The sequence below is a fragment of the Rissa tridactyla genome, chromosome 12, assembly GCF_028500815.1.
Source record: "Rissa tridactyla isolate bRisTri1 chromosome 12, bRisTri1.patW.cur.20221130, whole genome shotgun sequence".
In the NCBI taxonomy this organism is placed as follows: domain Eukaryota; kingdom Metazoa; phylum Chordata; class Aves; order Charadriiformes; family Laridae; genus Rissa; species Rissa tridactyla.
Genome location: NC_071477.1, coordinates 3,956,659 through 3,983,006, shown reverse-complemented (window position 1 = coordinate 3,983,006; position 26,348 = coordinate 3,956,659). Strand labels below are relative to the sequence as shown.

The following is a 26,348-nucleotide window of genomic DNA, read 5'->3' as shown; positions in this document are numbered from 1 at the left end:
TCCACTGCGGGCTTGTTGTGTCTAGAAGGATAGCTATTTCTTTTTTTCACTATTTATCTCCAAACAACTTAAATCAGGAAGCCCCTTCTCTAGATGTGGTTATTTCTTCTCATTTTGTAGCCATACGTAGTATCAAGTCCTGGATCTAAGGCCAGGCCGGACAATTTTGTTTGATCTGCAGCCTTAATGGTCACACAGATCCCGTAGCCTCAGCCATTGCTGTGTGGGTCACTTGCAAATGAAGGCAGACACGTGCTTTTAGAGGATAATTTTTCTCATTCTGAGATGGGTGAGAGGACCCACCCCATGTCTTGTCAGGCCCTGCCATGTCACAACCACTGAAGGAGCCTACGTCACTGGGTAAAATCTAAATCAGGTGCCGAATGCTCAGACAAACCACATGAGGGGACAGGGATCCCTACGCTGCACGAATGGAAAGTCAGATATTGTGTCAGTCTCGCAATAATCCATGTTTCCTTCAAGCCCCAGCCCCTGGAGTCAGGTGAATCCGCATCTCACTTATTTTTTTTCTCAGTGATTTTCTTTCTGGCATTTATGGTTGCAGAAAAAAAATAATAAAGTCTAAGCATGTGACTCATGTTGGGTGTTCATAGGCTCAAAATGCAAAATATCAATTAGCTCCCGGAGTGGTGTTTTTTTTCTAAGTTTCCATGATTTTTCCCCTAAGCCTGACTAATGATATCAGAACATCTGGTGTTGGCGGCGCTTCATGCGGGAGGTTTAGCTACAGCACGAGGACTGTGTGTGCCAGCTGGAGACTGGCGTCTCCCCAGCTCCTCGCCGGCTCCCACTGCTGGGCTGCTCCGCGCATCCGCACCCGCACCCTGGGAAGCCCCGATTCCACCCGGGGTGCGCTGTGGAGGCGTCCTGCGGGGGATGAGGACTGGGAGAACTGGGAGAACTGGGCACTGAGCTGAAGGAGCAGGTGTGGAAATTGCAGCCATGTGCTGGGAGCCAGAAATTAGGGCAGGGTAAGGGGTACAGGGCTGGGGGAAGGCAGGCACGCTGGGATGGGAAGAAGTTCCCAGGGGCTGTGAAACGGGAAATATCAGGAAAAGAGAGTCCTGTCCATATTTAGTCTTGGTTTGTATAGAGTCTGGACCTGTGGGTACAGGCTGTTGGCTCGGTCTGTATTTAGACCTGGTCTGCATTTTGGCCCAGCCCACATCCCCAGGCTGCGGGCCCAGGCCATGTTTAAGCCTGGTCTGTTGGCTCCATCTGCATTTAGCCTCCATCTGTAGCTCTGGTTCATACTTAGGCCCTGCCTATAGGCCCGGCCTGTTGACTTAGGCTGTATTTAGATACAGTTTGTACTTTGGGATGGTCTGTATTTAGCTCTGACCCGCAGGCCCTGTGTGTTGGCCTGGCTTGTATTAAGGCCTGGCCTATAGGCCCCATATGCAGGCCCTGTACGCAAGGCTCATACACAGGCCTCATACATAGGCCCCATAAGTAGGTCCTGTAAGTAGATCCCATATACAGGCCCTGGTTGTATTCACTGCCAGGGAAGGGCGAGCTCCTGCTGCTCTGGAGCCCGGACCACCCCAGCCACCCCCGCCCTGGGCCCTGCCGGGTGTCCCCTCAGGGACCGGCGTTACGCGCTGCCCCGCAGTGGTACAGCCTTCCCCCCCTCCCGCGCCGGGTCTGCATGGTACAGACCGCGCTCCCCCCTCCCCCCCCCGCACCGGGCCGCAGTGGTCTGCCCCGCACTCCCCCTCCCCGCCGCGGTGGTGCGCGCCGCGCCTGCGCAGTGGCGGGGCCGGCGCTCAGCTGGGTAGTGTTTACCGCTGCGGGACGGCCGCACCGCCGGGCCCGGGAGGGAACGGGCTGCACCGAGCCGACCCGCCGCTCAGGTACGGCCGGGGGGCGAGGAGACTCTGTCCGCTGAGGTGCGGCCGGTCTCGGCTGGACCTGACCTCACCGGGCCGCTGCAGCATCCTTCCCCGCCCCTTCACCTCAGCCCCGTCTGGAGCCGTGTTGCCCCCCCCTCAGGCCGCGGTTCCCCCCCTCGGGCCGCTGTATCCCCTTCAGTGCCTTCCTTCGGCACTGGGGCTGTCGTTCCTGCGGGGGGTGCCCCTGGGTGGGGGTATGTCCCCTCTCGTGGTCTCTCCCCCGCCCCAGCACCGTCTCCCTGTCAGGGCGGGCCGGGCTCCCCCAGGGCCGCACTGGGGCTGCGGGCAGGGCTGGAGGCAGCGGTGCTGTGTGGAGAGCGAGGCCGCCCAGCTGTAATTAAGGCCGAGGGTGAGGGGGGGTTATCAACATCAGGCTTTCCTAGATCTCCCTCCCACTCTCATCTCCTCGGCAGCAGCCTGATAACGCAGGTAGTGATGGAGCTATATGATGTGGGGCTTTTTAAGTTGTTATTTGAGACGGTTAGAGGGGATCATATCGAAACCTGTGCCAACTGTAACTTTTTTTTGGTCGGTAAACACTCTCACCTTTGTTATTTCTTCTGGAGCGTATTATGTCAGAGCAGGGATTACCCTGGAAATCTGTTGGGGTGAAGAATTGCATTTTTGTGCCTTGTGTATTGTTTTGAGTCTTCCCCTCTGCATCTGCTGGTGTTTGCCTTGGAAGAAATTGCTTTAATTTCAGTGTTTGTTTCGGGCATCTGAATGCAGCTTCTCATGTCAGACTTGGGGTTTTTTGTAGCTTGTTTGTTTGTTTTTCTGTTTTGTTTTTGTTAAAGGAGAAGATGGCAACATGCAGTTGAAGGGCTCTTTCAATACTAAAGGGCTCTTTCAATACTAAATGGCTGCTTGGTGTGGTGTTTGTGTTGTGATCTGCTATCCATCATAATTTTTGCATGTGAACTTTGTGCCTGCTCAGATTTGTGGAAATCTGTGCTTTACCTAGAAGCGTGAAAAGTGCAACTGTGCTAATTGTGGAGTAAGAGGATCTTGTTTTAAAAAGTTTGTTAAAAATAAGTCCTACTCGTAGTCTTGTTTCCCCCTTCCAATAGGAGAAGGGAAACAAGGTTAAAGGAAGATGAGGAATTATCCGAAGAGGAATTTAAATGTCAGAGTTCTATGTTCTGCATATAAAACATGCATGTTATTGGAAGTAAGCTAGTGTCCAATAAAAGTAATCATTTCAGAAGTAACCGATACCTGTCACAACTTGGAGATTCCTTGATCTCCATTAGAAAAAGGTCTTCCATGTTGTACAACATGGAAGAACTGGTTGTTGGTCATATAGTTGAGCTAAAACCAGGTCCCAGTGGGGCTTGCGTGAATCAGAAATAATTTGCTGGGCATTGAAAGCAGAACACTGTTGAAGGTGCAACTTTTTATTCATGCTTTAAAGCTAAAAATTTAGATTTTTAATAGCAAAAAGAGCTTAAGTGGAAGAAAAGAAGTACGGCCAAGAACAAAATATACAAAAGAAAGTCAAGGGAATCAATACCCTCAGGGAAGAGAGTATTTTAATGCAGAATGTTATATAAAGCATACTGACGGAAGATATAATCAGCCCTATACGTGCAGATGCAACAAATTGATAGGTGTATTAGAGAAGGGAAAAAAATAAATCAAATTGGCTGATAAACCCACCTAAGCCTTCAACTTGATGCATTTCCACTGTGAAGTAATAAAACACAATCATTTATTGTAGAGAAAATGAAGGAGTAATGATAGAAAGGAGAGGGGTGGCATTTTTTTAAGTCTTATTAATGGTCTGAAACTGGATTGTTGTGTTTGAGACAGGAATATGTTAAAAGCTGGCTCGAGTTCCCTGCCTAAGTATATCCTAGTCTGTGTGTCTCTACAGGTAATCAGGATGGTATGTTATTTGAATAACTGTGAAATTTCTTTAGACTCCTGTAGCTTTTCTTTGTTTCCTCTGAAAATGAAAGTGTATAATTTGCTTCTGCTGAATGTAACAAATAAACCCCAACAATTTAGCTGTAGGCAGATCTGAATCCAGGAATGAACTCTAAAGCTGCTGCTTCTGTGGTTATTGTTATTGTGAGCAGAGAAAGGCATTGTAAATAAAGGCATTTAAAAAAAATCATGTTGTGTTTTCTGAAAAGGATTTTTTATTTAAAGATACAGGTAGGAAAGAAAAGCTAGATTAATTTTGAGTGACAAGTTCTTCTATGTTCTTCTCCCTCTATACCTTTTTCTTTAAAATATATAGATGTTTTACCACATGAAGCGTATAGCCATGCTTGGTGTAATGCAGAGTCAGGGAAGGTGCTTGCTTTTCTTTCCCCTTCGCCAACAAGCCTGAAAAGGTTGCTGGAGGTGATCATGTCAGTGAAGTCAGAAGTATTCGTAATTCGTAAATCTGCGTCCCTGAAGAGTTTCCAAATTGGGAGTTAGCTCATCTAGGACTTAAGAGAACCTAAGAAATTCCACAGGCTTCAGTGGAAATTCTTTCTGCTGTTGCTATCTGTATCGTTAACCGTTTTACTGATGAAGGTGGCTCAAGGTTTAAAGATGAGCTGTGTGAAAGTGTTATTTCCTAAAATAAGCAAGCTTATACTCTAGGTCAGAGGTTTTCTTAACCTCTGTGAACTCAGCATCCTGATACATTTTCTTTGAACATGCAATTTGAGATTTTTCTGTTTCTTGCTGCCTTTGTCTTAGTATCTTAATTTCCCCTTGATGCTATTAGAGATATAAAGTCTCTGTGTGGCAAGAATTCTGACAGGCAAGCCAGGCTTGCACTGCTGGTTGGATTTGCTCTGAAAAATGACCTATGAGCACAGGAGCTAGAATAATCCTTTATATAAAAGGGTTCAGTGGAAAAGCTGACATGCTAGTAAAACATTGGTAGTGTTTGAAGACAGCCATTCCACATTTAAATTGTCTATTGTGATTTTTTCCCCACTAGTGTCAGGTACTGGATGCCAGATCTGCTGCATTTTGTTTTTCATTGTTTGAATGGGGGATGAGGGTGCTGGTGGTAATGTTTTTCTGCTACTTGCCTTCCTTAGAGTACCTAAAGGTCTCTCAAAGTACTTCCATCTACAACAACATAATTTAGTGTTGAAGTGCATATTATATGCCTCACCTTCCTTTATTGTTGTTTTAGTTTTAGTGCTTGTAGAAAACTTGTGAAGATGGGAGGTGCAGTGAGTGCAGGAGAAGATAACGATGAATTAATTGATAACCTGAAGGAGGCACAATACATCCGGACAGAACTGGTAGAACAGGCGTTCCGAGCCATTGATCGAGCAGATTACTACCTGGAAGAGTTCAAAGACAATGCCTATAAGGACTTGGCATGGAAGCATGGAAATATTCATCTCTCAGCACCATGCATTTACTCTGAGGTGATGGAAGCTTTGGATCTGCAACCAGGACTGTCATTTTTGAATCTTGGCAGTGGCACTGGTTATCTGAGTTCTATGGTTGGACTCATCTTGGGTAAATACCTTTTCAATCATGTTAACTGTTTACGTCAGGTTGAAAAATAGAGTTTTGAAATCGGGAATGAAGCATTCCTCAAGTAATGAAACTAAAAGGTAGCTAGAAAAGTAGAGAGTGCATTAATCCAACTGGAGGATTTATCAGGATTCTTGCAACGTTTTCTCTGGAACTGGGTGGGAACCAGGTTTCTGTGGCAGTTCAGAACACGCAACGATGTAATTGCGCAGGTGGCTGTAGTGGATTCCTGCAGGACTGGACACAAACTTGGGTTTGTTGCCCCTTAAGCAAGAACAGTGCTTGGAAGTCCTTGGAAGCAGGAGTGCCATGTTTAACCTGGGATTGAGCGTGTCCACAGAAACCTGTGACCACAGCTGCTTTGTGTCTTGTTTGTTTTTACACTGTCCTGTCTAGACAGAAACATGTTTGAGATCCAGTTTTGACTCTCACCAACCAACAGGCAGGAAAAGTCTCTGAAAAGCAGTTAGTGCATCAGAACTGACTTCGTGACCACATCTACAGTTGGCACAAAGTGAAGCATCAAACTGCAATTACACAACTGCAGTTCACCCTTAAGTATTTCAGTCAGCAACCGTGCTGCCAGGATAGATAACAAATGCCTACAGGGTACATATTTTTCTTTTGTGGGGGTATCAAGAAATTTAACTGCTGAAATGTTGTCGGGATAGAGCCTTGCTCCCATCTCCCATTTTCTGCTAGGTTTGCTGACATTACCTAGGATGCCAATATGTTACTTTTGAATTCTTTTGAATTTTTGGAAAAGTTACTGAGTCAATTCTGAATAAAAAGCATGAGTGCTGAACAACTTCTGTATTTTCTAATTTATTTTTGCTGTTAATTGAGGACCGTTCCCGATTCCTTTGAGGAGTTTTTTAGCATATCAACAAGGGGGTATAAAAGTAACATAAAGGGGTTTTTTGAGGGATTTATTAAAAATGCAGGCTATTTTTTCTGTGTTGGAATTTTTTCCAGGTGGTAGTATCAGCATTTCCCTCCTACAGAGGAATTTCCTGCATAGTTAAGAGCAAATGATTCAAAATCAATTGTGCAAAATGGCCTCGTTCACTGCCAGAAATTGCAGGTATAGGGTTGCAATTCCTGCTGTAGTACTAAGATAGCTGACCCTACACAAGCGCTGACTGTCTGACACTCGAGGAACAATCTGTTATAGGAAGTAACCAAAGCTGTATTCAGTCCTGCTGGGTTTTTTGTTGCCTGTTACCATTATCCTACTGTTCTAAATTTGTAGGTCCTTTTGGTGTTAACCATGGTGTGGAGCTTCATTCCGATGTGATAGAATATGCGAAGCAGAAATTGGACTTCTTCATTAAAACAAGTGACAGCTTTGACAAGTAAGAATGTGGAATACTCGTTTGGATTCATGTTGTGCATTTGGATTTAGTCACGGCAGTTCTTGCTCCCATGTGTCAGCTCTGGATTCAGGGTAATCTGTGGATTCTGGCTCCTTACGCTAGCTGAGCTGCAGTGTGTGACCTTCTAAGCTGATGTGTATTGTGGGGGAGTTTCAGAAATTTTTGCAGTGTTTTTAATAGCGGTGCTGCTGTTGCAGAGCTTAGAGGAAGCTGAAGAAGGTTACCTATTTTTAAAATGCACTTGCAGGTAACAACTTGAAACTTGCAAATAACACGAATAGTTAATGTTTGTGATCTGAGAGCATGCATGGTTATCAGAAGAATATGAACTGATTTCTGTGGTGGCCTAATATGTTTTATCTCAGAAGAAGAAAAATGGTGTTTTAAAATATGAAGGTAGCTTTATGATGATAAAGTTGGTACTAAAACTGCTCGGCATTTGATTTATGTTCTTCCTTAGAACCTCCATTCTGCTGCTGTCACAAGTAATAACTTTCCAGCAAGATAACCATTGCCAATAGTAACCTCAGCAATAAAAGTTGTAACTGTCATATTTTTGGATCCATCTCACAGTTTGTTCAAACAGAGAAGTAAAACATCTCTGGATACCTGATAGTCCTCCTCTCATGGGAGGAAGAAAATTAAAGTCATTACATGCTGGAATTTAAACTACTCAGCCTTGTCCTGTTACTGCTGTACTGGAAAACTGCTGCTGAGAGGGCTGTATTTTTTAGATGTTGGCAGCAGGCTGAAAGTTTTCAGTCTGGAAGGTACTTGCACATAGATCACTGACGTTTTTTTTCAGAGTGACATTGCTGCTGTTTGAATAGATGTTTTAGGAAGACTCTTTTTCTCTCTCCAGACGAATAGCCGTGGAGCAAAAGTGAGCTGAATTCAGAAACCAATATGACTGGAAAATTGGCATTGCTGAGAGAAATGGCTGCTGGGTTGTGCTGTTAGAACACTGTGTGCAGGAACTGTTAGCTGGCTGCTCTGAATGTCTAGCAGGCTTTGCAGAAGCAGAAAGCTTCAGGAAGTGTTTAGGAATAAATAGGTGCTATATTGAGCTGCCTGTCAAGATAGAGTAGAAGAATGGATATGTTGTACAACTATCAAAATCAGCCCTTAAATGTGGGGTTTAAAGCTTATGTAGATTCGGAGCATGTAAGAAAACCAGAAGCATCACAGAATATTTCATTTATCTTCTAAACTGAATCAGAAATGCTACAGGCAAAAGCACTTTTTATGAAGGGTGAAATCACAGTTCTTTTGAAGCTAATGGCAAAACTTCCACCGGCTTCAGCAAAGCTTATTTTTGAAGCATCAGGTCATACTTCCCCACAACATCTGAAAACGATTTAAAAGCTTTTGGAAATGCCAAAAAAACCCTGGTGCAGTCCTTAAAAGACTTCAAACATTTGGAATTGCAGGTCTAATGTTTATATATGTGTATTATAACCAAGTCAGCATCAGGTGACTAAAAATAGCTCGTTCTGAAGAGTTATATGCAACTCAAGTATGAAATTATGCATCCTTGTCCTTTGGAGACTTTCATCTGTGAATTCTCAGCTCATTGTTCTGTGGTTTTGAGACTTCTAGCTGTGGTCTGTTCTGATAATATCTAGAATATAGAGGCTTCAGAGGAGAAATTCTGTGAAACTGGGTTTTTTCCCCAAGTATTTTTCATTGTTTCATTTTTCTAGAATCATGAAAAAAATTAATTGGATAAATTTGTAAGAATCTTGAATGATACATATCTTCTTCATTTTCAGATTTGAATTTTGTGAGCCATCTTTTGTTACCGGCAATTGTTTAGAGATTTCTCCGGACTGTACTCAGTATGACCGTGTTTACTGTGGTGCTGGGGTACAGAAGGAACATGAAGACTACATGAAGAATCTGTTGAAAGTTGGGGGAATTCTTGTCATGCCTCTAGAAGAGAAGGTTGAGTTTCTTTCTACCCATGTTTCTCTTTCAGTCATTCTTAATTTTGATCTCCGTTTAGTCAATAGCTCTTCCTTTAGTTTGCCCTTCTTGTCACAGATTGGAGAAAGCATTAAGTGCACCGGTTTTCACGAAGTGGAAACTGAACGTTGCACTCTTCATAATTTAAAAAAAAATAAAAAATCACAGTTCTACCAGTTTTTCACATATTCCAATCTTTTGCTGTTAATTGCAAATTTAGTTTCATGCTGCAGAAGAATGTCAGCAAGATGTTGTTCAAGTTACATAATCTAGTGAAATACAAAATTTTTACACCCTAACTGGCTTTTGAAAGAGCTTGTCCCCATTTCCAAGTGTCAGTAGATTCTTTTTAGTAAAAAGTGGGCAACTGCCCTGTATGTGAACTCAAGATTGTAATTCAGGTTATCTTTTTGGTGTAAAGGTGTGCTGTTTTAATGGACATGTATGGCTGAGGTGTCGTATCTGACCTTTTGTCTCTGTCAGGGTAGTTGAGAAGAGCAGAGTGCAGAGTTTCTTCCCAGCAAGATGCTTTGCAGTGAGTTAGTGCGGGAGATTTGAGCTGGAACAGAAATCCAGTAATTGCTTCAAGAGTGGATGTTCGTCAGTGACTGACATGTTTTCTCAGTAATCAGACATGGCTGTTCTGGTTCAGAATTGGGAAAGTGGGATGTCCCAAACTGTCAGTGCACATACTCTGTTGTAATAGATGAAGTTCCTTGGGGCTAATCCTGTAAGGAGTTCTCAATTTTCTAAAAAAACCCAGCAGTGTTTCTCCTTTTTACCCAACTCTTACTGTTGTAGCTTCTGGTACTTTAACCACTTGTCCAAGCAGAAAAGTCGTTTGTTCACTTTTTTTGTTCAAAAATCTTACTGTAGTTCACACAATGGACAATAATCTCCTTGTTTTGGTTTAGTTGACTAAGATAACTCGTACTGGTCCTTCTGCCTGGGAGACCAAGAAGATTCTTGCTGTTTCTTTTGCTCCTTTGATTCAGCCTAACCACGCAGATTCAGGAAAATCAAGGCTTGTTCACTTGCGTGAGTACAGACATTCTTGAGTATGGGGGAGGTTTCTCTTGCTGTTTGGCTATAAGCTGCACCTTGCTTCCTTAGATATTGCATCCCTATGAATCCTTTCAAGGAAAATTACTCCAACTGCTTCCTCCTTTGAACAGCTGTCTGAGTCTTGTGTTGGATCCCAGTCTATCTTTGAGGATATCTGCGGAGGCCTGGTGCAAGAATCAGAATTGTGTAAAACGGATTCTAAACACAAATGCTTTCTTGTGGAATTGTACCTAAACTTTGTGGGATGTTTGATCATTGCTTTTGCACATGCAGACATCTGTTCCAATCCTGAATTGTGTACTGTCATAGTTCTCAGGCATTTGCCATGGTGATGGAAAATACATAAGCAGTACGTGCAGATGAACTTTATATCTACTCAAAGGTTCTCACTGGCCAGCAATTCAGAATTATCCTGAACCTGGAACACTTGAGGGATAGAAGTTGTGCAATTTTTGGTTAGCTGTCTGAAATGCAGCTCGTACACAGTGGCCTCAATCTTCAGATTAAGACTAAAGTGCGGAGAGGCCTCTTAAGAACACATGAAGACAGAGATACTTCCATAAAGAGATTAGTCAGGCTTTGTTCTTATTCTGGAAAGGTGTCTTTGCATGACAAAAAGCAGCTCAGTAAGCAGTCCCTACAGTGCTATAAAGTCCATTAAGTGCCTGTTTCAGCATACTTTGTGTGGTGGCTTTGTAATGGGACCTGCATATGTATTACATGCAGTTTTTTTCTGGTTCCATCATTCAGGTCACAGGAATGCTTACTTGTCAGTAGAAGACAAGTGGGTTTGTTTGTTTCAGTTTAACTTGATTTTAGTATGTGAAGTCTAAAGCAGTTTTTGAAGAGCATAGATAGTACTCGTGTTTTATAAGTGAAAAACTTGGCAAAGCTGAAGTAACTTCACAATAGAAAAATCATTTTATGGAAGAGTTAAATAGACTTCAGGTCTAGCGTCTAGCTCTCTACAGTAGGAAAATATCTTTTTTTAAGTTATGAAACAGTCACAGTTTCAGTCACTAAGTCTGCATTCGTATAATCTTTTAAGACGTGTATCTTAAAATAACTGTGAGGACTTGACATCAAAATATGAAACTCTTCTTTCATCCCATTCTTTTTTTTCTTCAGTTAATGAGAGAAATGCATAATTAAATTTTGCTTGGAAAGTTACAATACAGTTTATCTGAGTTGACAGGAGTTGAATAGAGCTGTTTTTGTAACCAGAGGAAGGAATTCAAGTGGCCTGATTGAATTTAAGCAAGTACAGCTTTTCCTATGAGTACTCTTGAGGGGAGTTTCTCCATATCTGTTCATGGTTTTCGTTTTGTTTTAGCCCCAGTGGCTGTTCGCAGCCTCCAGGATCTGGCTCGCATAGCCATCCGAGGAACCATTAAAAAAATTATACATCAAGAAACAATGAACAAAAATGGAAATGGGCTGAAGAACCCCCCAAGATTTAAACGAAGACGTGTGCGTCGCCGTCGCATGGAAACTATTGTTTTCTTGGACAAAGAGGTCTTCGCTAGTCGTATCTCCAACCCATCAGATGATAACAACAACAGTGAGGATCTCGAGGATGAGAGACAAGAAGAGGAAGAAACTAAACCCTCTGAACTGAAGCCAGATCCTCCTGTAAACTTTTTGAGAGAAAAGGTCTTGAGTCTGCCTTTGCCTGATCCCTTGAAATATTACCTGCTTTATTACAGGGAAAAGTAATTTCCTCCTCCTAGAAACTGGGAAGTAGGCAGAAAATAAAGTACTACTTAGGGCTTGACAAATGTATACCACTTGTTTGCCTGCTAATATGACCACCCAAGGCAGTAGGCTAGCTGGGGAATGTGGCTGCTGTACACTTAAACATTATAGCTTTTTTTGAGTTTCTTCTTTCTTCTCAGTTGTGTGCTATAGTTTTATCCTACAGCAGGGATTCCTTAGGAAGCAAGTTGGTGAAATGCTCAGCTGCTTGTGGAGAGGAGGATTTAATTCCCTGAAACTAACTGCACAGAGATATTCTAAAAATCTCGTGGCTGCTCTACTGAATTGCAGTTTTTAAATATTCTTAAGCAGTTCCCCGAAGACCGTTGCCGTCTGTGCTCTCTCCCACTAAACCTGCCATGTGTTTACTGTGGTGTGTGTTTAATGGAGGATGAGATTATTAGTGAAAACTGACCTGGCAAATCTTGTTTCTTCCAGTAATCTGAAAAAGCACAACTTTTACAGAAAGGAAAGGATTTTTGGCATCTGGCCTTGTGGCATCCGGGTTTTGAATGAGAAGGAAAGCATCAGCTCCCCTTTGGTTTGTCTCAGTTTTGTGTATAAACTATATATAATTTTTCATTAAAAGGTAAAGGTGTTTTACAGAATATTGGTTTTCTTAATGGGAAACACCTGTTCTAGTGAATTAGTCTAACAGAGAGGCAAATTTGTTTTGTTTTTTTTTTTTTTAAAGCAATGGAGGCAAGTGAAGAGTTGCGAAGCTGATTCGCTTTGACAGGATGCTAGGGTAGTCAGGGTTGTGACTGGTCTCTGGAAATGTTTACAGAGTAATTTTCAATGGGGAAGAGGATAGAGAGGAGATTCGTAGCAGTGAGTTTGTGAAAACTGACTGTGAAAGCAGAATCTGTGGATTTTGCTATTTTATGAGAACATACGTCTGCGGGGCTGAACAGAGTGAAGTGCAGAGCGCTAGCCTGAGTGGAGTGGCTTGTGTCCCGGTAATTCAGCCAAATGTAGTTTTGTGGAGAGTACGTAGAACTTGAAAACAGTCTAGAAAGCCAAATTGATGCAGTTCTTAGGTGTTCCTGTGTGTGTGCCCCTGCTGTAGCAAGGTGACTAGAATACAACTTGTGCACACATGGCCTACATACGGTAGGTGGAATGAAGTTGATCAACTTCGTAGGTGGATTTATTCCTGCAACAATTAAGTAGTTGTTTTAGCAAGCTCATATAGAAGGATGTTACACTCTGCAGTTCAGTGGATGTGAACTCAAATTTTTATTCCCAAGTCTTCCTGTAACGGTGCCGGAAGGAGGTACCATGTTTAGAAGTGGAAGTTTACTTGGTTCAGCCTGTTTGAAAAATATACCTAAACTGGTAAAGGCTAGAAAGAAACTCTTGAGCTTGTATTGATGTGAAATACTCCTAAAGCTGGGGGGAGTGAGAAACCCCCTCTCAGTAGGTAATGAAGCGATGTTAAGGCGTTGCCCCATTAGAAGCACTTGAGTTGGTATCTCTTTGATATCTTTTTTTTTGTTGTTTTTGGTACAATCTCCTAATTTTCTGAGGAATAGATGAATGAAGACTGTCTTGCCAAAAATACGCTGGGTTTTCGGTTAATGGTACTGAGTTGCACAGGTTGCTTAATGATAAATAGTGTTTCAAAGTTCTGTGCGGCTTTGAAAATAAATGGTTAACTCTTGTATGTCTAATCCTGAGGTGGAGAATTCTTCCTTGCTTAATAGGCTTTTTGTATATCTTTGAGAATATTATCTGATAATACAGTGTTATGTGGCCGCTGGCACACACGCGGTCGTAGGCTGTGTTTTGCCTCTGGTTTCCTAAGTCTCCACTTCTGGTCTAAATGGTACCCCAAGCTATCTTGCTCCCTCAGATTTTTTATTTCTTTATTTTAAATGGGGCAGATCTGTGGCCACTGAGCTGATGGTTTCCTGTAAACATACAAGTATCCATCTTGTCATTCTGGCAACTTTCTCCAAACGAAAATCCTGAATATAGTGGTAAATGGAGGCTTGACAGAATCTATGTGTAACGTTTCTCTGTGCTCCCCCAAAGGGTGTCGCCTCTGTAATTGTGAGGCATTTCTGCTTAACAGCTGTCAAACTAGGTGTGTGCCTTTCTGTATTGTGGCACAGTTTCCACATCCCTACATAGTACAGGGTGCCTCCTACTTTTGGCTACCAGGTCATCTTTCCGTTTGTTAATTACAAAACTTTTAAAGAAGTTGCTTTAAAAATGACATTAAACTTCAGGTTTGTAAAACCTGTAAACCTTGCTGAGATTCTTTTAAAGCTGACCAGTTGAGGGACAATTATCTTTCATTCATCCCTGTTTGATTTTACCCCCATCCCGCCCCGGGTCGTAAAAGATATTTTATCAGATTTTTCACCAGATTTGCCTTTTTTTATTACATTTGCTAGATTTTTGTAGCTTTCTATAAGATGCATAAAATACTGCTATTTTTCCTGGATAAGGTTGAATAAATAAAAAATATATATACAGAAATTTTATGTTCTGGGTTGTCAAATTGTCCCCTTGTCCAAAAAACCACCTATCCAAATAAACCCACAGTGCAAATTTTATGTGTAATATAACTGTGAAATAGTATTGCTTATAGCCTGTAAATGAAGGGGAACTGTAAATACATTTTCCCTGTGCACAAGCACTTGCACTGTAGTTTTGTACGCGTTTCTAATAGAGTAATTGTAGCATAACTGGTTTTGTATAGACTGTATCTAGGAATTTTACCTGCTCTGACTGTTTCCTGTTGTGTTCTAAGTAGTCCTCAATTGTATGTGACACCTCTTAGGTTTCAATACTGTGGAAAATTTGCAAGAAACAAATGAACTTCAAGCTGCTTTAATCATCAGTGTGTAAGTTGAAAAAAATCTATGTGTAGAAACTAGAGTTAAATTGGCCGGAGGCATGCAAAAGTGTTACGCAATTTAAACTTATTAATAAGTGTTTCTGTATCAATAAATTCAGTAAAGACTTTTTAGCCTTCTTAAAATGGCTTTGCATCATGTTGTGTTTAGAATACTTTGTAGATAGGTACTCTTTCCATAATTGAAGGTTAAGACACTAGAACCCTAGAAAAAGCACTTAATAATATGGTGCGGATGCATAGTTTTAGATTAACTCCTTAGAATATAATCTCTCAAAAGAAACCTGCTCAGCTGATGATTTCTAAACCTTTATGTAATGGAGTTGTGCAAGGTGTATGTTGGAATTCGCACACGTAGCACTGATCTAGATTTACTATATTAGAACAGTTTAAGAGTGAATTCACTTACCTGGCTGCTAGAACTGTAGAGAACAGATACCAAGAGGTCATTTACTCCATTTTTGTACTTCAAGGAATTGCCTAAACCAAACATGTCAGGAGTTTGTTTAATGCATTTTTGAACTGCAGCTCCCCCCTTGTCTCCTGTGCTCTGTTTCAGGGCTTAATTAATGCAGGTTTTTAAGAGCTTCCATTTCACTAGTATTGAGAATAGTACCTTAGCTTCAGCTGCAATAGGAAACTGATCATAATAGCAAATACAGCTGTTGCTAATTAAATTCATCTGCTAACCTTTATTCCGCAGGATAATTACCTGTATTCTGCGTTTCTTCCTGTCACCCGTGTGTATGATGGATGTCCTTTTACCGACTATAGCATGAGACTAGTTCAGTGTTAATGTTTTCTTGATGGGATGCTTGCTTGAAAAAAAAAAATAATATCCTTTTCTGCTATGGATGTGTCACACAAATGGTATCAAGTAAATTAAATTTGTCAGGTAATGTTTATGTTCACTTCATAGTAAAACACATAACATCACAGTTCCCTGGGAAGTAGTGATGAGCTTTTCAGGGCACATACTCCAGTGAAATCTTTCTACTGGGGCAGACGTGATAGTTAAAAATAAAGCAAAGAAGAGCGTGGGGGGGAAAAAGCACCACACCTGAAAAACAAAAGCAGATTGCCTTGCATTCTACTGGTGTAAAAAAAAAAAAAGTCTGTCCAGCAGAGACTGGAAACGCTTAAGCACAGGATGCAAGCGTTAAATTTCATTCTCGTTGCTTAGGAGTTAACTTTTGGTTCTTGTTCTGAGCGGCACGTTCCTTTTTAAGCAATTTGTCATGTTGATAGAAATTAAGTTAAATTAATGCCAGAGTAAGTGAACTGTGATTGCTAGTGTTTCATAACATCTCGCAAACATCCCATTTTGTCACGAAGGGTAGATAAGCGAGGTAGAAGAGGTATGTTTCAAGTTGAAGTGAAGATGTGCTTCTAAAGAAATGAGTAGGTTGCAGAACTTGCCTTTTTGTACTGGGATTATTCCCTGTGGCGTGGCCGCTGCTAAATCTGCTGACTTGGCTGAAGCTCCCATTCCCACAAAGTGGTAGGCAAACACCCATTAATCCTTCCAGAAGCAGCCACCCACCCCGCAGCCAGGTGCTGAAATAAGATTCCTGAGACTGTACGTCTCGAAACATGAGTGATGCCTTGCCCAGCTCTCCCGTGAGCAAGACAAATAAACCTGGAAGGGATTTATTTGGCAGATGGTTGTTTTAGAGCTCAGAGTTTATGCACCAAGATGTAATCGGAGGCAGAAGGCAAAAGCCTTGTATTTGTAAAGAGGCCAGAGGTGCCAGGGAGGACGTTCATGACTTCCCTAAATACTGAAGCGTGGTTTGAAGAGAGCATCTTTGTTTATTCTCCTAGAAATGTTTACAGAGCAGCTCCTAAGTAGCTGTGTTAGCCTGTTAAGAGTTCAATGTATTTTGGAAAGAGATGATATGGGGAGTGATCAGGCTCTCGTCTTTTCTGATGCACGTGAAGGACGCACTTCTAATGCACTTCATTTCTCAAACTGGAATTAAAAGCTGTCATTTACCTGGAGTAATCTGCTCTCAGCTGCCAATTGTGAGAGATATATATATATATATATATATATTTATATATTTATAAAGGCTGAAGCAGGTAATTCCGCCTTTTACAACCTGTTTTCGGGTTGGGTGGCCACTAGAGGACACTCTGCTCAAATCCATGAGCTGGGCCCGCAGGGGGAGCGGGGAGGAGTTCAGAGAACTTGCTTGGATTCCGAAGTGATGTCAGGGCAAACAAACAACAGATCACCTGAGGACTAGATGCACAATATCTGCCGTATAACGCCCTTTTTAGAGCTGGGAAAAAATACAGCTTTAACCATCTATGACGTGAAATTTGTAAGTGAAACCCCAAAACACAACACTCTGTCCCCAAAAGTTCAAGTGACAACCCAAAGGGAGAAGAGGTTTAAATGTCACTCTTGTTAGGTGCCGTTTTGTCACGTTAATTATGTTGTAGCTTACAGTGTAAAGCAGACTGATGCAGGGTGATGGGAACTCTCGTTGGCTTTTCCAGGTAATGTGGAATGGTGCCGTGCTTGGAATTCCGCAACTACCTTTATATTCTCGTGAGCATTAATGCCTCTCACTCGCGTTAAACCTGCACGTTTAGGATCTTGTGTAGTAATAATTTAAAACCTAAACACAAGCTGTTCTCACACTAAGCATCTTTGTATCAGTAAAAGGTGATTAATTCAACTGGAATCAGGTCCTCCCTTTTGCATCTCAGTTTTGTCACCTAGTGAGAGAAACAAACAGAGATCTGCGTTTCCTACGGTTCAAAGTCAGTTGATGTCATTGTTTCGTTCCCTCTTCACCCCTCAATTGCTTTTCATTTCTCCAAAATCCTGACATTTTTCCAAATGACATCCTCGCAGAAATAAATTATACTAGCTAAAAGGTCTCTGATATGAGTTGGCTTTTACTCTGCATAAGAAACTTTACAGAATGTTTTTTGTCTTTATTTGCAGGTTATTTATCTCTGTTAGTGATCTCCCCTTTATGATCACTTATCTGTAGCGTTCCACGGTCCCATCAATGGTTGGAGCTGTATTTTTGCTGGATGTTTTAAGTACATATAATAAGAGACAGTCTCTGTCCTAAAAGCCTAACCGCCTGATACGTTTGACAGGCTGTTAGATAAGATGCTCTCCTTAGTTTGCAGAGAGTTTGCTAAGGCAAAAATTTGGACATAAAAAACCCTGACCCTGGGCCATCCGCGTCCCTGCTCAGCTCTGAAAGCACAGGGGCGTTTTTCAGTCGTTGTCCACAAAGGTGCGTTCCGCAGGAGAAGGTGAGGAGTTAACTTGCTGTTCCAGATAAGAAACAAGGCAAAAATAAATCAAAATTTAGAGTCTGTATTTCAGCACCACAATTAAAAGAGGGGAGGGAACAGTCTGATCTTCAGTGATGTACATAATGGCAGAGAGGGTGGGCGGTTGGACTGTCAAACTGCCTTAATTTAATTGCAAACACATGCTGATGAGTCCCCTCCTCCTGGACCTCAGGGCTGGGAAACTTTTTTTTTTTTTTTTTCTTTTTGTCAGCTCCCTGCAGTTCAGATTTGAGGCAAATACACTCCAGCGAACACCATGCTGCTCAAACCTGCCGCTCTTCCAGGCTTTTTGTGTTTTCTCCTCTTGCCCAGTTTCTCCTGCTCCTGTCCCAGTCGCTGCCTCTGCTTCAGGACTACAGTAAGATGCATGCATCTGATGTTGGAAACCATCCCCGAAATCCCACCCCAGACAAACATACTGTGAGTAACCATTGCATTTACTGCCTTTCTTACCTGCTTGCTCTTTAGAAAGAGGAAAGAAAAAGTCGAGGCCAAAGGCATGGTTTTTATCTTCCTTTTTTTTTTTTTCTGCTGAATTGTCTGCATGACAAACTCTTCCACGCTTTTAAAGCATGAAACAGAAACTGCTTCTTTTAGCATCGGTTAATTGTTAACAGGATAATCAAGGGAACTGAAAAATTTAATAAGAGCAATGCCAGCATGATCACTGGAGGAGTTTTGGAGAATCAAACATTACGAGCGTTAAACTGAACTTATAGAAAGGTACACAGTTTACATTTGAGAAGGCTTTGTATGTGAGTGTAGGGGGAGAGAGGAAATTTTGCAGTTCAGGCTTTTGTCTCTACAGAAAAGAACACTTCTAATAAATACAACCCTATTTCTTTCCTAGACTTTTAAGTGCTGGTTTTCCAGTCTCTATCTGAACTATACAAACCAAACTTAAGGCTTGGTTTGTATATTGTGGCAAGTCACATATTCCTTGAGAAATAAAGTACCTGTTGGAGAGGGAGCTGCTGTCTGAGCCCGTTTGGATGGGAAAAGGTGAGGAAAAGGGCACATAAGGCTTGGAACCTCCCCAGCAGCTCTTCCCGATAGTGCCAGAAGAGCACTTCCCTGTGGTTAAGTAGTTAAATTTAAAGGTGGGTTTAAGATGCAGTGACAAAGTACTTCCCCTTGTGCTACTCTTAGATGATCGCTTGGTTTGAAAGGCTTTTTTTTGTAAAATGGTAGGAAAGATTTGTCAAAAGCTTATCTTTATACGCATTGTCCTTAAACTGCTGCCGATTGTAAAACTTTTTCAGCGCTAGTTTGAGAAGTTTTTCCCCTGGGCTTGTAACAAACCAAATTTGCTCTCAGCCAGAACATCTATACCAGCCGTTCTCCTGTAAACATCTCACTGATGCTGCTCGTGCATTTGCTTCTGCCGGCAGCCTAAGGAGCGGGATGTGGGCAGGATGCTGGCGTTTGAATTGCTGCCATCCGGATCTGCTTTGGTGGATGGAAACCGCCGAAGCTGTTTCATTAGTGGCACGCGGGGAAAATGCCTACGCTTGCTCCAGCTGCCAGAGCTGTGCTGTTGGGGAAACTGGTTACACTTGGGAGTCCCCCTGCCATGGGGCAGATCAGATCCTGGACTTGCTCTCCCCCAAGGCTGGCGATGGAGCGGTGATTCTACACTCTGAAACTGGGCAGTTCTTGTCTGGGTAGGGGTTATCTGCTCGTACAGCAACTTGCAGAGTCTGACTCTCCACATGGTCACTACGCTTTTTTCCCTCCTTATCCCCCTACATCTTGAAATACTGAAATATTTAAAATACCCTTACACTGTTGGATTTTAGCAAAATAACGTGTTTCTCCTTGTTTAAACATAGATTTTAGCAGGGGGAAAGGTTTGGCCGAACTGGGATATGTCTGAGCTCAGTAAAGCTTGATTTCTGTTCTCTGAAGTGAGACGTTTACTCTCACACTGGATTGCCTGAGTGTGTTTCTGGTAGTGATCTTTTGAATTTGGGAAATTTACTGTGGTCACCAACTTTTTTTCAGTACTGGAATGGTGGATTTCTAAATGCCCTCTGCCGACAGCACACTTCATACTTTCTGTGCTTGTCCTTGCAGCTTTAGTAAAATTCCAGGTAGTATCTTCCTATAAAGTAAGGGACATTTAGTTGTCCGGAAAACTCAATCTAGAAAGGTGGCCACGTTTTCCTGTGCATTGTATACAGTCAGCCTAATTCCCTCTCTCCAGCTCTAACTGGTTTGAACATACACTGCTTGTAAATGGTCCGTGTTTTGCCTGCTTAACAATTTGGAAAGCTTATTTGTTTATTTTAACGTGACAGGCATAGCCTTGAATGGGAGATAGGGTTTTTAAACATTAACTAAAGGGTACAGGCATGAGATCTAAAAGTAGTAATATTCCAAAATGAGATTACTTCCTTTATCGATCAGTATTTTTAAGGAGATTTATCTGGTTTTTTTCTCTTTTAATACTGCCTGCATAATTATAAGCAAAACTCATACTGATGAGCAGAGTTCCCCATAGATGCAAAGCCACATGAGCCTGGTAAGTGTTCTCTGTTGGCAGATCATGTGCCTTTGTGTGGTGTGTGGCAAGTAAAAATCCTGACTTTCTGGTTATCTTGGAGATCTAATGTATGTAAATGCATTTGCCAGCCAGCATCCCGTTGTATCTGTTATAAAAAGCATTTGAATAATTAAACTTTTTTCAATCGTGAAAGATCAAAGAATCCTTCTTAACCAAGCCCCTGACTGGTCCAGCTTTTTGGTATGTTAATCTTTCTCCTGGGAGGACCGTTGTGTCAGAGTGAACATTCAGAATTATAGCAGGAATAGTCTTGATCATGGAGTTATTCTGAGTAGAAAATGTGGGATTGTGATATTTTCCACATTTGCCCTTTGGTATGAATAGGACGGAGTCTGTGACTGCAGATACAAACGCCGATCCCAGGCTCCAGCTCGGTTCCCTCTTGGAACAGCTGCAGTTTCCAGATGGAGTTTGCTTTGAAGTTGAGAGTTTGGGACTTTCTGACCTCCATGACTCCGTGCCACCCTCTCTCTAACAATCCTTGAAGAGTGGGGAAGTCTTCTAGCCGGCACACGCTGTGCTTCAACGAGCCCCGTTGGCAGATGGCCCCCTCGGGGCTGTAGCCAGCTGGCGTAACTTGGAGCAGCCCATAGCCTTCTCCGAGCGATGCTGGGGTTGGCATGGAACCAGTTCCAGGATTGATGAGCTGTTACTGGCTCCTCTTTGGTCGCCATTTCCCTCCTCCCTTCCCAGTCCCAGCTGGGTGCAGCTGAGGATCTGGCCCAGTGTCTGGTTTTAGCAATAGACTATTTGTCTTTGGTAATGAAGTCTGTTCATTTCATCCTGGGCAGAGAATAGGATGGCAGGAATGGCTACACGTGTACAGATAAGTAATCTATAAAAATTCATGGTGTACAACTGCAAACGTATTTTGGATGCTGTCTGTTCAACTGGAACCTGATTATCCAGATGTGATCTGCTGGTTACCGCTGGGATTCAAGCAGTTCTTTTTGCCAGCAGCCCAAAGAAGGGAACAGCTGTGAAACATAGACTCAGAAAATTTCAATAGGTCTTTAACCTTCTAAGTCATTTGTTCTACAGTGTGACATTTGAAACAATAAACTTTGAAATGTGTGGGCACGAGTAGAAGAAATCTATGGAAAGAAGTTCCCCTCTGGCTGGCAGCTAATGGCTTGCAATCCAATTATCCGTGGTTATTCTCCTTTCTGCATTATGCATAGCACATAATGAATGAGCCCTTCTAGACAAGCATAGCTGAGGGCACAAGCAAAGGCGGCGCGGTATCTGGGATCTGAACTCATCGCTGGCATGAACTGAAGGTGACCCACTTGTTCACAGACCTGGTTGCTAATTGGGCATGGCCAGCTTGGCAAGTTTTGTTTCCCTTGGTCGTCGTGCTGCTTGTTTGGTGGCCGCTCGGTTCCTTTCGTCCTCCCGCAGGTCGTTGCACTGCAGTAGGGAAGGCGGTAGGACAGGGTGTAGCTCTCCCGCTCTGTCTTAAGGAACAGTTTTGAGAAGGAACTTTATACATTTGTTGGGGAAAGGTTTACCGAGCAAATGAGTTTCTTGGAAATGCTGTTCCCTTTGCGGTCTCTGTCGTGCGCTTTGGGTTGAAGAATGGATTACTCATTTCCTCTGCGTGTGATAGACTTATATGCAGGCATTAAACGCACACCCACACGCTCTGGATGTGCCAGGTGTGATCTCTTTCTGCCTTCTTTTGCTCTAGTATTTAATCCTCATTGAGCCTTTTAGAGGTGACCAAAGCCTTCTGTGTGTTCTGTTTATAGAAGTCCCTTCATTGGAAGGAAAATGGGGAGAGAAGGTATTTTAAACATATTTTCCTTCCTAGAAACATTCTGACATCTTTTAATGAAAACATCCTAACTCTTGGGATTGTAGCTGCCTCAAGTATTTAGAAATCCTGCCTTCGCTGCGCTTCACAGTGCTTCATCAGCTGGTTCCCGCTTGAGTATTTGCATTTTCATTGACCTCACCGCATCCTTCCTCCCCCTAGGTGTACCAGGATTTTTTCCTGTGCTTTATAAGGAGAAGTCAGTATTTTTTGGTGAAAGAATGTGTGTGTGTTCTGGGTAAAGACTTAAATGGTCATGCTGTTAAGAAAGAATAAAGCTTACACTTGTGCTACACAAGACTTGATATTAAAGAGTGCCCCAGCAGTTTGTTTAAGCTGGCATGGCGCTACTGCTTCTTGGACTCAATGAAAAAGGTAAATACGTCTTTACACTGGGAAATTTGTCTTTTACTCCTTCCAGAATGAGGGTCAGAACATCAGGAGGAGGGAAAGTTGTCTTCGCTTGATGTGTGCAATGTCTTGAAAAGATGGTGCAAAGGAAACATGCATTAGGTTAAAAGAATCCTTCTCCTTGCTGACATGAATGCTCAAGAGTAGACTTAGCTGGTTTGATTAGAATCAGACCCTAATCTCCATCCCCACTGCTAATGCTTAATAGCTCAAATTATCTAAGATCGATGAGGTCAACAGTTTGCAGTGTAATCTCCCTCCTTGAATATGTGTCCAGGGCCAAAACTATGTTTTGAAGGTGTTCTTTGCTCCTGCCTTTGCTGTCAAGAGCTAAAGGGATGCTCTGTGGCTGTGGATGAGATGATTCCACCAGGGATGAAGCACCAGCGGCCCCCTCCTGCCCTGGCACTGCCTTCGGGGCCAGGCTGTGAAGTGCAACATTGACGCCAGCTTCTGTGCAGAGAAAAGGTGGGACCAGAACAGCCTGGTGCGGTGACCGCTGAGTTACTGGCTTGCCCCAGCTGACGCAGAGGGAGCCCTTTCGAAAATCTGATCCCTGTTTGTGGGAGCTGAAATCTTAAAAAGCTGGTTTCAGGAATGCCTGTGGTTAATTCCGTAATTAAAATCTAGTGTGCCCATCCTGAAAACTTTAAAATGTAAGCAGTGCAACAGAGAACAACAGCCTGTTCTGCAGCGTGAACCTCTGCATCTGCTTGCTCTTCTGTGTTCCATCCCTGATCGTATAATCTGGTTAACTAGTATTTCCATGCTGAACATATTTTCCTTCCTCTTTGCTCCTCGAACAGTCAAATCTTGATGTCTTAAGCTGGTACACCCCAAAATAGCCAAGACTTGGAAAATCCCCCAGCCCCGAGCCTCCCTGCGGCCTCCTCATCTGTCTAACAGAGATGGCAACGCTCAGCTGGCCATGTAGGGGTTGGGAGTTGAAGGTTGTCATTTATTAAAGCCATTTGCGGACTCGTGTGTGAGAAGGACATTCCTGAGCTGGGGAGCCGATGACAGTGAGTCTGGAAGACTTCATTTCTATCTCAGCAAGGCTGTTTTCCCTTCCTGCCAGTTCTGGAGCTGTTTGGCAGGACAGGGAAACCTGCAGAGCGGACTCCGATGTTCTGTGGATAAGTAAGAAAAATGATCATCTTTCTGATAAATGCTCTGGCTCTTATATACGGGGAAACTTGACTTTCAAATTGCATTTAGGATTTCTTTCACGCCCTCCCTTCCCCAGGAAACACTGGGAGGAACCTCAATGTCTTATCTCTGTAAAACCACCTTTACTCTCTGCCTCTTTGTTGATAGTGATTGAGTGTCTGCCACTTACTCAACCAGTTCTGGGTGAAATGGTCCAGAACCGCCAGCATCATTGCTGTGCACAATGTTCTTAACACAAAAGATGCTTCAGTGAAACAAAACCCAGCAATTTCCGTGGAACTGCAGTAAAATACCTCTTGTAGCTAATTATCTGCTTAGTTAACATAGTAATACATGATTCTGTAAAAGCCTAAATAGATTAAATAGAAGTGGAAGTTTCTTGTAAAAGCCATTGATTGCTTTATATGCTAATCGCTGTTAATTATTTAACACGATGCTTTCAGGAGTGATTGTTCTGATAGCAGCTGAGAGGATCAGAAAGATTCCAGTGTCATTTTGTAAAGACCTGTTTCCTCATCCATTTGCAAATTCCGGGGGTTTTTTGATCAGCCTCTGCAACGGGGTTAAGAGTTTCCAGAGTCAGCAAAGGTGAGTTATTTCAGTGGCAGATCCTAAATTACCCACGTATCCCAGCCGGGTTTTCTGTCAAAGCTATGGTGCATTGGGATGAGGGTTTGGTGAGGTTTTCTGCTGAGCCCGTCAAGCCGGTATTGTCCGGCGGGATCGGTATTGTGTGATCAGTATTGGGGGCTGGACTAGATGACCTTAAAAGGTCCCTTCCAACCCAAACTATCCTACGATTGTCTGGTTCTCTGCAGGACGCTCCCAGGCCTCCAGGCACTGCAGAGGTGACAGTAGAAAAGGATCTGAGATCCTTCAGCAGCAGCTATTCCTGTTGTTCCTTGTGGAAAGGTATCTGGTAAATCCAGACAGCCGCTTTGAAAATGTGGAGGAGAGTTGAATCACAAGGGATTCTTTTTTTTTTTTTTCTTTTTTTTTTTCTTTTCCCCTCATTTTGCAAATTCCAAGGTGGAAGGAAGCAGGCGGGAGTGAGGGAGCCCAGCTGCTGGCACACACGGCAGCTGGAACGGGCTGGCACGGGAGAAGCCCTGTGGTGGGTCCCGGGAAAAAAGCACACTTGTTGGTGAAAAGAAACGTAAAGTTTCCAGAGTGAATGCCCTGGGAATAGAGAGAAACAGGCGTTTCTGTGTAAGAGGGGACAAGCTCTGTTGGGAATGTTCTCAAATACACGCAAGCCAGGAATTTCCCAGTGCAGCCCTTCACGGCGTTCGTTACCAGCCGAGCTTCGGGTAAGGCAAGGGCTGGGGGAAAACACTATGGAGGAACCAAAGTCATTTTTTTTAAGTGCAGTGGTAAGGAGGAAGGTGTGGGTTCCTCTCGGCCTCCAGGGGCTTGCTTTGCTGTGCAGGGACATCCACACTAACTTCTTTTTACTGCTTTCTTGGGTACAGGGAGCAAAATAGTCTAGTCCTTCCTTCTGCCTCCAGGATCCCCACGACCTAAGCGTGTGCGGCTAGCGACTGTCTCACCTGCAGTCCACCTGAGTGTTTCATTAGCCTTGCTTTTTTTTAAAAAAGAATATAAAAATCTGAATCTACAGTTCTAGCCAGTGACTTGCCCTTTTCTATTTGGAGCAATGTGCTGACATAGTTATTGTATCTGTGGCTGAATAAGCCATTGCAGTTCTTTTCATTGTCATGTTTTCTTGACTTCAGATCATTCCCATTGCTTTCCTCTGGATTCTCTCCAGTTAATTCACATCATTTCTTGAAATGAAGTGCTCGGAGTAGACATGCAGTGTTTCAGTTCCCTTTTTTTTTGTCCGTGGGGAAAGCTGCTGCCTTAGTGAGATGAAGAGTAAACGGGAGAGCGAGCTTTCCAAGGGAGTGCAAGACAGCTGGGGTCCAGGGACTCATTTAAAGGTCTTATCTGGAATAGAAAACAGAAGAAACATCGAGATATTTTATTGAAATAATAAGCTAAGTTTTATTATGTGCTCCTTGGGGATGGTGTAGGGGAAAAGTTCCTGCATGAAACCAGACCCCTGTTGTTCGCTCAGCAGCGGGAGCTATCGGGAGGCATCTCTCCATCCATGCGCTTCTCAGCAGCTCAGAGGTGGTCCAGCCAAGCCACAGCCGTGGCACCTCTGTCGGTGTCACAGGGTCGCCGCTGCCGGGCTCTGCAGCCCCGCTGGGCTTTGCTGTTCTCGCAGGTGAAGAAACCCCCCGCCTGGGAGGCCGGACTTGCTTGGGGAGCTGGAGTCCAGGCGCAAACTCCCACAGCACCGTTTCCAAGGAGCTGTTTTCGGCAAGCGGCCCATAGTGAAAACAACCCTGGGAGCGGAGGAGCTCGTGGTTGATTTTTCTGCGTTTTCAGAGGTGTTTTCAGTCACCTGTGGTCCTGGGTGTTGCTTTTTGTTTCAGCTGTGGAAGCTGTGCACTTACGTGTGAATGCTGGGCTGTGAAGGATCGCAGTTGTCTTTGTTCATTAAAATAGCCGGATTTTTTTTTTCCCCCACCTGCAGCCTGTGACCCAAAGTGATATTTTACGCTTCACCGCCTGCTCCCTGCTGCCTTCCATGAGCATGAACAGCGTCAGCCCT

The 26,348-nt window shown here is 43.1% G+C and overlaps 1 protein-coding gene across 8 annotated transcripts in view; it reads left to right on the top strand.

Annotated features, from left to right (window-relative positions):
- The first annotated feature begins 1,770 nt into the window (after positions 1 to 1,770).
- PCMTD2 (protein-L-isoaspartate (D-aspartate) O-methyltransferase domain containing 2) overlaps positions 1,771 to 26,348 on the top strand; it is a 62,142-nt gene continuing 37,564 nt past the window's right edge. For 2 of the 8 annotated variants that reach the window (XM_054218040.1, XM_054218041.1), the window contains exons 1-3: positions 5,063 to 5,393; positions 6,664 to 6,766; positions 18,075 to 18,182. In XM_054218040.1, the coding sequence (XP_054074015.1) occupies positions 5,087 to 5,393; positions 6,664 to 6,766; positions 18,075 to 18,182 (518 nt within the window). In that variant the 5' untranslated portion in view covers positions 5,063 to 5,086. Of the gene's footprint in view, positions 1,875 to 5,058; positions 5,394 to 6,663; positions 6,767 to 8,559; positions 8,732 to 9,666; positions 9,791 to 11,150; positions 14,565 to 18,074; positions 18,183 to 26,348 lie in introns of those variants that run through there. The other 6 variants (XM_054218046.1, XM_054218045.1, XM_054218039.1 and 3 more) reach the window with 6 other exon arrangements.